General features: G+C 35.1%; 1 protein-coding gene across 1 annotated transcript in view; it reads left to right on the top strand.

The window, feature by feature from the left end:
• The window catches only part of PHF14 (PHD finger protein 14), a 166,771-nt gene that overhangs the window by 131,904 nt on the left and 19,086 nt on the right, over positions 1–15,781 (top strand). Inside the window, exons 19-20 of the mRNA XM_086740350.1 lie at positions 923–1,036; positions 2,726–2,808. Coding sequence (XP_086596476.1) covers positions 923–1,036; positions 2,726–2,797 — 186 coding nt within the window. The 3' untranslated portion in view covers positions 2,798–2,808. The remainder of the gene's footprint in view (positions 1–922; positions 1,037–2,725; positions 2,809–15,781) is intronic.

Raw genomic sequence — 15,781 nt, forward strand, 5'->3', positions numbered from 1 at the left:
CATTATGAAATTTTAATTTACTTTTTAGAGGTTATTATGTTGAAAAACTTAATAATGAGCATTGCAGCTTGCAAGTTCCAAAAGTGTAATCTTGATTTCCTTGCAATTAATGACTGTAGAGAGAAAGTGATATATCAAAAGCACATATTCTGCTTGCTAAGCAATGACATCTAAAATATCTTCTGTAATGAGCATTACAACGAGCACAGTAGAGATAGTACCGATTAATGGGTTTTTTTCCTCTGTAGTAAAATATCTCAATCTATACAGTTAGCAAAACCACTGAGTGGACCCATGAAGGTATTAAAGTGGTTTTTATTTTGACTGATCTAGTCATGCTGCATTGCAAAGCCAAGGTAATTTGGAAAGTAAAATGTAAGCTACTTAAGAATTTTTATTTTATTTGTTTTACTGTAGTGTTAAAGTTACCAATAGATGGCCAACTCTACTAACTTTTCTAACTTTACCAGGTTGTGTGCTATATCGATTTGCTGTGATTTATAAAATACGTTTCTGTGGGGTTGTTGTAGCATGGTCCTAGCTGTTTTGCAGAAAATTCCATCTTGAATAAGAGAATGAAATGTAATATTCCCTTCCGTGCAGTTCAGGAGGAGGGGTAGGTATGGGCAAAACAAGCATGTTTATTCAGAACTTTGCAATTCTGAAATGCTATATAGCTATTTAATAAGTCTTATAACGCTCTTGTGAAGAAATTATCACCATTTTAAAAGAAAATATATGACAGATGTTTTTGCCTCTGGGGTAAAAGAACTTGCCCAGGGTGAAAAGAGTAGAGTTTTAGACCTCGTATTTTTCATTTCTCTGTCTGTGCTTAGAGCGCAGTTCCTTTGAAAAGTCTAATTTTCTTGGCGTGCCACATCAACACGCTGCTGAGGGGTCTATTTGTCTCTATTGCCCTCAGGACTCCGAGCCGTCAAATGAGGTGGTCTCAGAGGCCCCAGGTAATGTGGTACCCTCTACCTCAAGAAGTAGCTCTGAAGAGCTGGTATCGGTGGCACAGAAACGTCCAGAAGAGGTAGGACATTCTGTGTCTATTCTTTTTCCAGGATTAACTGTTTGGAGATACACGTTTGCCTCTGGTTTTCATGCTTAGTGTTATTTTACTCATAGCAGAGACTTTTTAAAGCTAAAGCTCAATCTTATCCTCCCATACCAACAACATGCAAAACCAAGGTAAATCTCGAGACCTTGATTAACAATACCTATAAGCCAAGTATATTCCATCTTTAACCTTTTTAATACTGTTTCTTATTATCAGTGATTGGGAAAATATTTTTTTTCTTGTTCCTGTCTTTCACACCATGACAGTAACGGGAATCCTGTTAGATTCTGGCAAATTGAGCTTTATGACACTAAAGAGTCAGAAGTAGAATTTGTACACAGGTATATAGGTAGATGTAAAGCTTTTATCATCCTTCACTAAATTTAAATACGACTAACTGCTGGGTTGTGCGAAGGAAAGACACTCGCTAATATTGTGCCCTTTTTTGTGCCCTTGTTTTCCAAAAAATGATACTAGATGCTAATGATGTGGTATGATTGTAAGTCCATACTCCCTGTTGTTTTAAGAAAAGATGTCGGCTTGTAAGGTAGTTCCATAATGTAGCCAATGGCTTGGGTTTTTTTCTATCACTGCAATGCGTACTTGTCACAGTACACCATAGCTGGAGGAGAGGTTGTCTGCAAAATTCAGACACAGCTTTGTTTTATGGTGGCAGTCATCCTTGCAGGGAACCATTATTATCCTTCAGTTAACCATTCCTGTGAGAAGGAAGTCCTTCGTTTGGAGCAGCCTTAATATTTTTCATCTTGACTTCCTCAAACAGTTGACTTGTTGTTATTAAAGATATTCCATGTACCAGGTAATATAAAAACTAGTCTTTCCTCCTTTTTTTTCTCAGATTTCTTTTGAGTATAATCTCCCCAATAAAGGAGAGTATGAAGTACTAGTCATAGAAAATACAGTACCATTTATTAGTTCTTTAGTTCAGACTTTAGGTGCTTACCAAATACCTTTTGAATTTCTCCTTTCCTCTGATAGTCTTATCACTTTGTCTGAAGAAGAGGGAAGGCTGCAGTACAGGGCCAGGAGAATTCATAAGAGTGTCTTCTGGTTTAAGACCAAATAGGTACTTCACTTATTTTGGAGTATCACTGCATATTTTAAGATAGAAAGCCACGTTGCCACATCTAAGCAGTTCTAAAGATAGAGTAATAGAAGCTTTTAGTAATACTTTTGTATATATTGTTGAGTAGCAAAGGGACCTCTAGTCTATGGAGGGCCATGGGTTCTGCCTCTTAAGTCTCAGCTTTGCCAAGTTACCTCACTCTACTGGAGAAATTAAAATTGAGAACCCAGATGATAATTAAAAATTTAAAAAATCGAGCTGCAGAAAGAAGAATGAAACATAGTTAGTAAAAAACGACTGAGAGGAAGATGGATATATTTTTTGCCTTTGTGGAGTAAAAAACAGCTAAACCTGGGGGGAGAGGAAACTTCAGAGAATTTAAAGATGCAAATAGACTCTTTGAATTTTACTAATTATATCAGTAATAGTTTATATTGAAGCTGTTTCACTGAATGTGGGGTCATCAAGTATATGTGTTTTATGAGGGAATTAGACTTTCTCCCATCATATTTACTGCAGTTTATATAAAAACAGAGTGAGGTGAGTCAGAAAGAGTTTTGTGGTTGGATTTGCAGGGAACCTTGAGAGGGGAGCACCAGTATGCTGAATTTCCAAATTCAGAACCCACCGTGAAACACCCCATCTAAGTTACACATGGGTAAGTCAGCACAGTAAACAAACATTTGTGAATTACTCCCTAAAAAACAGGTCAAAAAAGATGTTTGCAGATCTTTACTTCAACTAATGCCTTTTCTATTTCTCATTTTATTTGAAGTCTCCTGGTACATTGCTCCCTATATTCTTTCAGTATCTGCTTAATGAGTTAATATTTGGAATTAACTACAGCTGCTAACTGATGCATTATTTGTATAATAATTTGTCTCATCTGAATTTGACCCATCAGTATTGGTGAGAAGGCAGTTGTTAAGGAAAAGCTCAAATGCAGCTATGGAAAAGAGAAACAGGAGAAAAGTTTAAAAAAGGCAAAACGGCTAACAGCTAAGAATTTCAGGGAAATGGAGAGTTTAGAAGGATGTGGAAAGTGATGTTCAAAAAGAGTCTTGGACTTGCAAATGTAAGGGGGGACAATTTCTAGTAGGAGATTTGTATAAAGCATAGGTTTTTTTCTGCTTACAATTTGATTCCTCTTTGATAGGCCAGTCTGAATCTAACACTCAGTTACTTGTGTCATCAATTTTAACTTTGTGGGATGTCATTTGATCACTTGGATAAGGCTTTGTTTTGTTTGTCCAGTCATTCCTCTTAGTAGAAACTATGGTTGAATTTTGAGTTCTACTCAACAGGAAGGCAGGACGGCATCCACTCCTCTTACTGCCTCCCTTCTTCCTAGCCTCTTCTCATGCTCTAAAGTCAGATTTAACTCTGTGTGGTAAAAGGACAGTATCTAGCTATGTGGCATATGATAAAATCCACTGCAGAAATAATTCACATGTCAGGTGTTTAGATTTAGATAACTGTCTAGGATTCAGGAAAGTGTGTATATTCATTGGTGTATTTCAGATGCAGAAAAACTTTGGGTTATGAAATAACCAAACTCTGTTTAAAGTTAGAAAGATACCTTGTTCTCTGTTTTCAAGAGCTGTACAATCCTCAGTGAAATTTAAGATAAAATTTAAGTTGTATAGATTTGAATGCTTGAATGATTTTAGTTAGTACTAAAATAAGGCAGTTTCCTGTGTAATTGCTGACTTAATATTGTGTATATTTATTGTCTTTTTTAAGAATTCAAATTGAAAAGTGGAATTGAAAGGAAAAAGTGATGCATTTGAAAGGGGACAGATGTGTGCCATCTTAATTTCAATGTCATTTCATTAGTCCTTCTTAGTAGTTTCTTAGGAAACTGTAGAATAACACTACTTCTCATAAAGTGTTATACTGAGCTATATAGTTTTGGTTTGCCTCCCAACAGTAATGCTTAAAATAGGAATTTTGTCCCCACAACCATTTCAGAATTCAGAATGGCACTATTGTTAGTATGACCTGAGACACTACATTGAATTATATCGCTCATATCAGACATTCTTTACCATGAACTGATGAAAGAAAATTTGTTGGACGTGTTGATCACTTAAGATTCAGAGCTTTTAAAATGTTTTGAATGTATGAGTACACTTGCTTAAATAACACAGTAATGGTTTGATAAAATTGAAAAGCTGATGAATTAGATTTCATGACCCTTACTCTGTTTTCTGTGGTCACTTCCATTGTGCATCTGGCAGCTGCAGTATATTTAGTAAATATATAGATTTTTAGACAAATAATACAGTGATGTTGAAGAAAGTGAAGGCTTGTGATTAAAGTAGTTTTGCTTTCCCTTTTTTGTATAGTGGCTAAAGAACAAGACGAGTGGGCTGTATCTTGATACCATTTCTTGTAAGCAGCACTTTAGTCCATGGGGAGTGGTGGTGTCAGTGGTGGTTGGTTATCTAGGTAAGAAGAGACTGGTTTTGACAGTTCTCTTACACCAGAGTCTCGTAAGAGGCATATCCACTTTGTTAATTAGAAGTAAAATAGAAATACATGAGTTATGTGCATTAATTTCCTGTGCTGATTCAGTGGCAAATCAATTAATCATGTTTTAATAGTGTGAGCCTAGAGGCTAGCAAACCTGTTCTTTCTGAATGGCTGCGTTGCCGTTCAGAGCTGTACAGATACAGATTAAATGGTGTGCCATTCTCTCTTTTGGATAAAAAACGAATTAAACAACCAGCCAAACCCCTCCTATCCCCCCACAAAAAAAAAAAAAAAAAGCATGTATTTATGTTCCAGAACATTTTAGGGTAAAATGAATGACGTGAAGGTAGCATGTGAACGTGAATAGCTTATGTATCTCTGGTGCTTTCCGAGTGCTATATTAAAACTACAAAAGCTGTGCAAAGCATTGTGAATCTCAACTAAAGAAAGGTTAAGATAGATACACATTAATCTGTTTCTGAACTATTAGACATTCAGTGCTTGCAGCTTATCTAGATCAACCACAGACTTTTTTCCATTAGTAATGCACAGCTGATACTGTTGTTTTATAGGAAAAGATGTCCCACACTTAAGTCATCTGCCATTATTCATAAGTATGGTACAAGCAGCTTAAAAGGAATATAGAATTCAGTGTTAAAATCATTACATTATTCTTGGAAAATCTCGGGGAACCTTGTGCATTATTTCAAAGGGAGTGTTTCTTACTTTTTATGAAACAAAATCGGCAACTGATATTATCTTTTGTTTCATGAGTTAACTTCCTTCCTTTATCTCTGGATAAAACCTTTCCCAACAAGTCCCATTGTCTCTTCAAGTTAGTAAGAAAATATATTAAAAAAATTATAAATTTCATCAGCAGAGTGTCCAATTCACCCTTATGCTATTTTATTACATTGAGTTGTTTCCTTTTTAAACAAAGTATGATGTAACAGATTCTGGAAGAACAAAATAAAAAGTAATTCCATGGCAAAGCTTGTAATAATGCTTGTGTGATATTTTCTCCATCTGCTGTTATTAGAAGACTGTTAAAAAACTGGATTTCCATCACCAACGTCTTTCATTTGAGAAAATAATTCAATCATAATTTAGAATAAGCATTGTCAAGAAGCAGAAAGATGATTTGCACTCTTAGAGAGTGCAAGAAAATACTAGAGAAGATATACATTTGAATATCTATCTGTATGTATAAATAAAAAGGCTCTGCATTCTTTTCTAAACCTCATAGGCATAACAGTATTTTCCCCTCTGTTCTGTGTAGCTGCTAGCTTGACCTCATTTAACAGAAAGTTGTGTCAGACTGTTGTTGCTATAAATATATTGTTCTTTCTGATACATTGTTAATTGAAAAAAAAATAGTTACCCACATAGAATGTGCTGGACTGCATATTTACTCTTGAACACTAATTTTTTTTTGTTTAAATTCTGAAGAGCTCTTCTGCTCAGAAAAGTCATTGGAAATGTCCATGCTGTATGGACCTTGCAGACTCTTTTCTGATGAAACATCATAAGTGATAATTTACTAGTTATTCTGTATCATAGATAAATAATCCCTCTATATAGTCAAAAATTGTAAGCCTGTGATTTTGGAACAAAAGCTGATTTGTACTCTGAACCTGCTGCTACACTGAGATCAAGATGTTAATTTTGTGCAATATTGCATACACTACATGAGATAGTTTAATAAAGAGAAGATACTAGGTCATCTGTGCCATCCATCCCCTAGTAGGCAAAGGAATACTCCCTCGCGTGCATTTGTTAGTACTTTATTCTGGTTTTGAAACTTCTGAGCAATGGCAGTTTTCCCACTTTCAGAGCCTTTTCCTTTGCACTCGGGTTCGAAGCATCTTACAGAATGTTTATTGCGCCTCTCTTTGTTTTCTCGGTGTTGCAACTCTTCATTCCAACAGATTAAAAATCTGGAATTGCTGTGCATTTAGAATATATTCTCAACTGAAGTCAGATTCATCCTAGAGAAGAGTGAAATTTGGTTACTTGGCTGAAGTGCGGTGATTTGGCCCATAATCCAACTCCTTGTGTCAGAGTGTGGGTTCCAACTATCAGACTCATTTATCAAAACAGAGGAGTTGAGTCACGTATTTGGATCATTTGGCATTCAGGAGATTTGTTTGATTTTACTTTTTGTGCTTCTACAAGTAATCATTATGATTACTGTAGTTGCCATTAATATTTCGTAACAAAAATGCTAAGCCATATGCCTAAAAAGCCTGAGAGTCTAACTGTGTTAGAAGTGACTTAATAATGAACAGAGAACATAATACCTTTGACCACTGAAGTGATTCCTCGGTAAAATAAACTGGGAAATACAGTAAGCATACAAATGCTCTGAAGTTAGGAATTCATCTTTTCCGTCTAATCTCTTCACATGACTGTTTTATGTAATCTTCTTAATAACAAAACATAAAGGTCGCAAGATGGCTGGAAAATGCTGTCGTGCAGTTCTGCTTTTGAAGTCAAAATTTATTTATGTATATTTAAGCTGTAAATGGCTTTTTGGAATGAAGGCTTCTCTTAGAGGAGCATTATTAATTTAAAAAATGAATTAGATCTGTTTAAAATTTCCACAAATCCAAGACATTTTTCTTTATTTAACCTTTTCACAGTCTCTGCCCTTCTTTAAAGTACATTCAGTCCTATATCATGTGTTACTCAGGAAGGTATTTAATACATGACTTGGCATCATTTGCATTGTACAAGAAGATTAACTTTACAAGCTCTGCTATTAATCTGAGTAGCTCTACATATTGACCTATGAAAGAACATAATTAAGTTAGCTTAATTAAGTTAATTAATTGTTACACTCTGATGAACTTACTATTGAGAGGAAATTAAAGGCAAATAGAAAATGGCATTCATTGGTTTGAAATCATATTTTAAAGGATTTTACAAAGATACATTATATTTAGATGACAAAAATATCTATTGTATAATAACCAAAGCAGAGGCAATTAAAAATGTCAAAAGCTAAGACTCCCGGCAGTATTCTTTCTTATTGCCTGCTATTCAGCCATATTTCTAAAAGCAATTTTAAAAAGCACACTAGAAATGTAGCAAATAACTGTTATGGGGTTTCTTCCCCGGTACCCAAATAATTGAATTCAGAAATTGAGACTACTGCCTACGCATGGACTACAGAGAAAAGCACACTGTAGAAGTTAGATAGGTGTAATAATCCGATACCATGCTCTCCTTTGGGGGAGAGAAAAGGGGGAAAGATTGAAAGACAGCACAGGGCAGCAGACAGTACCCCAGCAAAAGTACGTATGCGTGCGGCAGCATAATATCTTTCTCATGCAGTGATGGAGGGAAAAGGAGAGACGCTTCTGGAGTCTCCTCCATCAGCTGCATTTCTCTTGTCAGGAGGGCCTGCGAGTTCACTGCGGGAAAACACTCAGGGTTACAGCACAGATCCTGTGCGTGGACAGGCCCCTCACATACTCCAGCATCTGGGGCACGTTCATCCATCATAATATGCACTGATCTGTACCCTGGAGATCATCAATTCTAAGGAGCCGTAATTAATAAAAAGTAAGAGAAAAATGGGCAAACATGCAAAAAATGTGTCACAGTAAATGCTGCCAAATGAGCAGTTCGTTAATCTGTGAGATTCATTAATTTTAGTTTAAAATTAATTTGTCTGAACATTTATTAGTTCTCTACTACTTTTTTTTCCCCTAGGAATATAGATTTTCTGGATGGCATCCTCAGAGGTTTTAGGATTTCATGCTTGCTTTCTGTTATAAAAATAATTATTTTAATTCAAGTGAAAACGGTATTTTCCCTGAGGCATTATTCTTTGGCATTTTCGGATCACATGAAAGAGTCATTGATCTGTAGATACATTCTCTGGAAAAATAGCAACATTGAAAGTGGGAAGCTAGTGGCATTTAGTATCACTTGTGTACGAATTTGTGTTTGTATTCTGAATACAGATAACTTGAAATTTCATTCCTTCAAAGAGAAAAAAAAATCTTTCCTTGAATGAATCTAGATTCTTTTTTATTTGAGAAAAAAAAAAAAAACAAACCTGAAACATTCTTTAAAATGAGTAGGCTCAGAAGAAACAATTAAATTACAGCTGCTGTATACTTAAGGAGACATATTGTTTTTCTTTAATACCTTGTCCCCCCAAAAATAGTTTTAATGTTTGTAAATTCAGTTTGAAATGAACATGTTGTTATGTTTGACCACTTTAAAGTGTTATAGAGCATTAAACAACCATTTATATTCTAAGAAGAACGAATGGCTTTGATTTCAGCCTAAGTGACCTGCTTTAAATCATAAAAATTTTATTTTGGCTACAGGGAGAGAGTGGAAAATGGAATGGAAAATTTGAATTAAGCAAACTTTAAGTGGGAAAATAGCAGCAAGTTGAAAGCTGTTTCCCACCTGCTGTGTATTTTGATGGCTGTACTGATGTCAGTGGATTTGTGTGCACTATCTAGTCAGCTATGACAGGATTGTTTTGAGGTGTCCATACCGTGGCATGGTGTGATGCCATACAAGTTACTGTTGTCGTTTGCTGTGTGCCGCATGTGCTACACAATGGAAATTCTTTCCTGGAGAAAAGTAAACGTAACTCATTTCTTCAATATGTTATGTACACACTCTTTGTGTTCTTTTTTCTTTCTTTTCTGAGGGATTTGTTATCTTCTCTCTTATCCGTAATATTTGAATGAAAAATTAAGTCAGTATGTTCTTTGGTCATTGTATGCAGTGTAAATATTGGACTTCACATTGCACTATGTGGACAAAGCAATGATCCTTTTTCTAGGTGGTACAGAATGTCAGAAATTTTCTGGTTTGTTTTAATATGGCAAGTTGAAAATATCATCAGAACCCTTTTAGGTTATTATAGTCTAGGTTTCGGATAATGAAGCTCAAGCAGAGCTGAAAATTTCAATGTCATCTTTAAGGTAGTGAAGATAAGCAGAGGTCAGTCAGTAGTCATTAATAACATAGGTTATATAGATTTTTCCCTATCCAGTTGTTTCAGGGTTATCTCTGAACTGCAGTGCAATCCCAATAGTGTCGCAATGCTGCTTCATCAAAGTATTGTTTCTGTAAATTTCTCACTGTTAACGAGAATATTTAGATGTTGAAGAATTTGTATTAGCTAAATATTTTAGCACAGTAGGATCAGTGATGTGTTATTTATTAGACTACTTCTTTTTGCTGTTAATGTGTATTTTTATGATAGTCATATATACATTAATCTACCTTAATTAACAGTAACTTAAAACTAAATTTATGTTGATACCAAGTATGTATTTTCTGAAGTCTATGAAGTAGATTAACACACACCATTATTTTTCATAGCCTTCATTGACCTGCTAAATCCTTCTTAAGTGAACAGTTTTCCTATAATTAATTTTTTATTTTTTGAAACTGGCTACTCAGCTGTATTAGTCTCTCAAAACCTCTAGATTTCCTGGAATACACAAAACTATGTATTCTATGGCATAGTTATGGGCTTTGTTTTATTTGGAAACTATGAAAATACAGCTGAATTCAGAGAGACGTGGGCTATGATGAGGAGTAGTATCTCTGGGAAGTTAGTTGTCCATTATCCAGTCCTGATGTGTTTTACTCTGGTAAGATTCTTGTTTAAATTGATGGAAGTCAGCACAGGAAATTAGCACACAGCTTCTTTCAATAAATATACTTTGTGTCCTCTCATAAGGATTGCTGTGGTATTGTTCTGTATTCTCCATATACACAACAGGTGGAAATAATGCCTGCTGCACAGTTTAGCTGGCTAAAATTGTTTCTCTAAACCCCCGTAGATTGTGGCAGTGTTCAATGAGAAAGATGCTTGCAGAGGGCTTTTCAGGGGACCCAGATTAGGCTTTGCCCTAGGGGAATATGTTTCACTGCTGGCTAAGACAGGGACCTAGGCAAGGGCTGGGAGCCAGCAGAGCAAATCCTCAGTCAGTTTACACCACCCCAAGCCCACGCGGCTGCTGGAAGGGTGGTCTGTTCCCACAGCCTGCCTGCTGGTCTTGTTGAACCATAAGATGAACGAGCTGGGTTGGTGGGCTGGTCTGGCAGACCATGGGGTGACATCCACGGCGGGTGGAGGGAGTGCATGGCTGTGGACCACGACCTCCATCTTCAGTGGCAGCCTGCAGTTAAATGGTCCAGGACTGACAGTGGGATTGCATTGTGATTTGAGTGCTCTAGAGAAATTAAATTAAACTAACCCTCAAAATACCCATTAGTGTTTATGGCTTTAGTGTATTGCCAGTTCTTCTGTGTTTATCCATTCAAAAAGAGCACTTTTTCCTCATTTTACAACTTTCCTCTCAGTTTACCCTGCAAGACTAAGCTTGTCATATTTGGGTTTTTCAGGAGATCGACTAAAATTAAGAGCTACTGCTTAGTGTTGTAACTAATGAAAATCCTGCTCTTCTTTCTGCAAATTAGGTTCAATTACTACTGGTAAGATTTTCAAGCAGGTGATTAGTTACACAAAATTTAGACTGTGATTTGGTATCAAGAACCACAGGCATTGAAATGCACAGAAAGTGGTATATGTGTTCTTGCATCCTCGTAAATTTTTTTTGTAATCTTTATCAGAAGAAATCTTTTTGGACTTCTAGTGCGCAGTGGTGTATCTATGCCTTACCTGTTGCAAAACTGTCACTGTTCATTTGGATTAAACAAGGTATAGGAAACCACGTTCAAATCTAGGACTGTAACTTGAGCATCTTCTCTCCAAAAACAGTACATTTCAATAGTACGTTCTAATTTGGGGGAGGTTTAGAACCAAAATTCCAAAATGAGCAGTCAGTGTAGAAAGTTGCCTTAAATCTGTACAAGTGAATGTCAATAGAATTGTCCCCTCTATGTTTTCCAAACCTTCGATGGTACTTGACTTAATTTTCAGTATTCTTTTTGTGTGTAGATACACTATAGATAAACTATAGATAAACTCAGTTATTCCAGTACTGGTCGCACAGGGTGGGTATTATGAAAATAAATATCCTTAGTTTAGGACGATAAAGACAGGCCTTTAGAAAATACCTTCTTAGAGAAGTGTAGAAAATTAAACACAAAGTCAAAGTAAGGGCATATTTGTTCTAATGTAGCTCTGAATCTGAGAGGTATAATACTCAAAATGGAAGAAAAGAGATGAAAAAGTAGGAAGCATGAAGAAAGAGAAGATAAAGGAGCAGAGATTTTTTTCTGCATTTTAGATGCTTCTTTTTATTCTCGTTTTCTGACAGTCTTTATTTATATAGTTAGCTCTGGGAAAAAGATCTCAGTAAGTCAGCATTTAAAAATGGAGTCGCCCATAGAATACAATTTGTGTGTGTGTGTGCATGCTGTGCAAAATTTTAGATGTTTGTTTCTGCAAAATGTTGCTTATTTTAACACCCTCCTTGTAGTTTCAAGGGTGGTCTTTGAAATAGGAATAGAGGCAAAAATGATGCTGCGTCATTCAGAGCCTGAAGATAATCCAGAAGTCACTATTGTTCATATTTCAGGCTGACAAGCAGCAGAGTATAAATAACCCTATTTTGAAGTCATGTTTTTAGTTGAGAAAGCTTTCAGTATCTGCAGAGGCACCAAGTTATTCAAAACAGGGAAGCATATAAAAACTTACAAAAAAAACCAAACCCAATCCCAGTTCCTGTAAGGAAAATTGAGTAGAGGATACTTCCTTCTTCACCCCAAGGTGTGACTCTCTGCAAAATCTCTCCTTATGTCATGGAGGGAAATACATTTTATCCCTTCATCCCTTCCTCAAGATCTTGTATAGAAATGCTGAACACTTAGGGAAAATCTGAAAATAAACTTTTAGTTGAATTATTTTATCTGAGATTGAAAAGTGGAAGGATTTATCGTGCTCTTTAAAATAAATTCCTGAAGTTTTCTAAATTCCTGGTATGATACTAAGTATTTCAGGTTTCCTTTATCTCAAAGGTTGTTGTATTTAGTAATAACATTTAATTTGGGAAACCAATAGGGATAAATTTGATTTGTTCTTGCCTTCATCTTGCAGTCTGTGTCGCCCTTGAAGGTGACAAGAAACTGGGCTAGGCAAAACATCTGTTGTTCCCCAATGCGGCTCCTTGTTTCTTTGTGCAGAAGATTAAACTGCCAGTGTCCAGGTGGAGTGATGAAGCCAAGAAATAGTGTCAAAATTGTCAAAATTTTAAACTTTTCAGATGCAATATTGCATATGTGGTGTGGTTTCTGTTCTTTTTTTTTTCCTAAGTTAGTATCTATGTTTATATTTCACTATTTAATACAGATGTAGCACATTGAGAAGATGACTTAGCCAATTTTTCCAGAGTATTACAACTTTAGAACGTCCTGGTTTTTATTTATTGAATTAATGCTAGTTTATTTTAATTTAAATCAATATGCATTATAATTTGAATTTATTAAGCAAGAGATTCTTATGTTACAGTCCATGAAGCTCCCATAACACAAATTAGCAAATAATTCTGTTCAATTATATATTACACTTTTCTTGTGGCTATCTTACCCCAAGAGCTCGTCATTTTGAGTATTTATTTTTAACTTCATAATTTGTGTTGTGAATATATTTCAATTTTGCAGTCAGGGCTATATGCTTAAAAGCACCAAATAAAAAAAAAAGATTATCCTTACCCCAAAGAGCTTCCATTTCTAGTATAAAACCAGACATTGTGGATATAAAAATCTTTAAAAATCAAGTTGTATTCTGTTTATTGTATTTTGGCTAAGATTTGCACTTAATAGGAGAGATTTGCTTTTTAAAAAGGAAAGAGTGATAATAAGGCTCATAATATTGTTTCAAATATTTGGAAATTTCAGTAGTTTTTTCCTACAGAGTTTATTATTCAGCAGTTTATAATAGCCTCTACTTCTCTGCCTAATAAAGAAACTTAAGTTAGTAACAGAAACAAGATTAAAGACAGTTAAGAGATTGCTTAATGGAACAAATGGATTCCTAGTGTTATTAATTGGTAAGCTTAAGCTAGAGAAGTATTGCATATGTAAACTGGGAAAATGGAAGGCTCTTTGCATAAATATTTTTCCACTGTTAAAGCATATCATTAATAGACTTTATCAAATCAGACCAAGAGTCTGTATCAAGCAGCTTCATCATCCATGTAGTCATGAAGAGAATGTCATCAGAAATCAATGGGCTTAAACACTTATCAGTTCAATATGATAAAATGACTGCATTTTTATTTACACAATAACCTCAAATCCTCATATTAAAAAGTGGCAAATTTTTTTGCCCTTTACTGTTCTAAGTGTGACACATGTAACAATTATTCATCATTCCATAATGAATCATTTTTATCAGAGTCCTCTGTCTCTTCTGTATATATAGAATAAATATTTATGTTTTCTCATTTTTCTGAACTAGAAGATACTGATAGAATAGGTTTGAAGTGTCAACTATAATTCATTGCCTGCAAAGAAAAGCTTTATACTGATATTGTGTGAAAGGAAGAGAATATCTAAATCATTTCAGCGGCAAGCTTATAACCAAGATAATATCAGCATTTTCCTTCTTGAAAATATATCTGCCATAAATTAAAGGAGGTCTTCAGTATTTTATTAAAATACTTCTGACAAGTTTAACTCCACCTTCAACAGGAATGCATGTATGAATACGAAAACCTTTTTTTTAAAAAAAAAGTGAAGGTCAAGTGAAAGTTAAAACAAACTTGCAGTAAATGTCATACTAATTCTGCAAGTATTTTGTTTAGAACATATTAACAAATTATGATGCTTATGTGGTATCAATCTAAAGGTACACATTTTATTGTTATAGAGAGCTTAACAGATATGTGGCATTTTGCTATTTAGTAATATATAGTAATATAGTTTGAAAAAAAGCCCACAAAATAGATGTATACTGAGTATATTTCAGTGAACTCTTAATTTAGTTAAAATTAGCCTTAGCAGTAAATGTAATAGAGCAGAGGTGCATATCAAACTATATAATTATGTTTAAATATATACATAGCTAACTAATTGGGATAATAAGAATATAATTAGAGTGCAAAGTATGTTTGTAATGAAGTATTTTATACACAGATAGTATGGTTCAGTATCTTAACACATTTTCAGCTATGCTTCCAGTTTCTTTAATAAGAAGGAAAGTGTTGGTACTATTTGTAATGGAGTAATAACACAAGAGAAAACTCTTGTGTGATGAAGCCTTGCACCTGTTTTGCAGAATTCAGTTAAAGGGCCATATACCACCTTTCTCTGACGAGGGGAAACATGTACCCACTTCCCATTCAAGGGCGAGTGGTTAAGTTTTGTATTTTCTTTGTGAGTGCTCCTTCCTCAAGCCCTGAGCTGCAGCAACAGCAGCAGCACCTCCTACGTTCACAGCCACTTGCTCTGTAATTCCAGCCACGGCTGGAGAGTGCATGTCTTCTGAGAGAGATGCTCTCCAAAGCACTTGGTCAGAGGAGACATTTCTTTTCTGGAGCCAATCCTATCCACAAAAGACCCAAAGCATCCGTCATGGGCTGGAACAGCTTCTTGCTAATAATTAGAAAGCTGAAACGAAGTCTCAGTGTTTCTGATCTATATGGGAATTTTACTTTGAACGCCAAGTGTTTTTTTCTGCAATAAATTTAACTTTAATCACTCATTAGTATCACATCACATTGATGTTGAAACAAGCTGTAAGATATAGTTTTATGAGGTATACCCAACATTCAGTTTAGAACTAGAAACTTGTTAATTGTTTTCTTTAAAAAATCAAATATTAAAAGACAATGTGAGAGTGAATCCTTCCTTTCCATGACAAAAATACAGAAGCAGCCCTTCATTTTGGAAGGAATTAGTATGTTAGGAAGGTCATTATTGTAAAGCTATGCATTTGTCCCTGCTGGTGACATGAATAAGCTAAGGAATCTTATGGTATTTGCTGTTGTTAAATTGCATTAGCATCTTAGGAATGATAAGAATGTCATTAATGTGACACAAAAATTAATTACTATGATAAGGCAATAAAACTTATTTAATACTGCATGATCAGTAGCTTGAAAGAAGCTTGCAATTGCAATTTTAATTCCTTCTGTAAATATTTCCAGTTCCTACAGACTCTGCATCTTTACTTTTTGTGATTATTTACGGACAGAGTGGAATTG

The sequence above is a fragment of the Chlamydotis macqueenii genome, chromosome 2, assembly GCF_036417535.1.
Source record: "Chlamydotis macqueenii isolate bChlMac1 chromosome 2, bChlMac1.mat, whole genome shotgun sequence".
Classification (NCBI taxonomy): Eukaryota; Metazoa; Chordata; class Aves; order Otidiformes; family Otididae; genus Chlamydotis; species Chlamydotis macqueenii.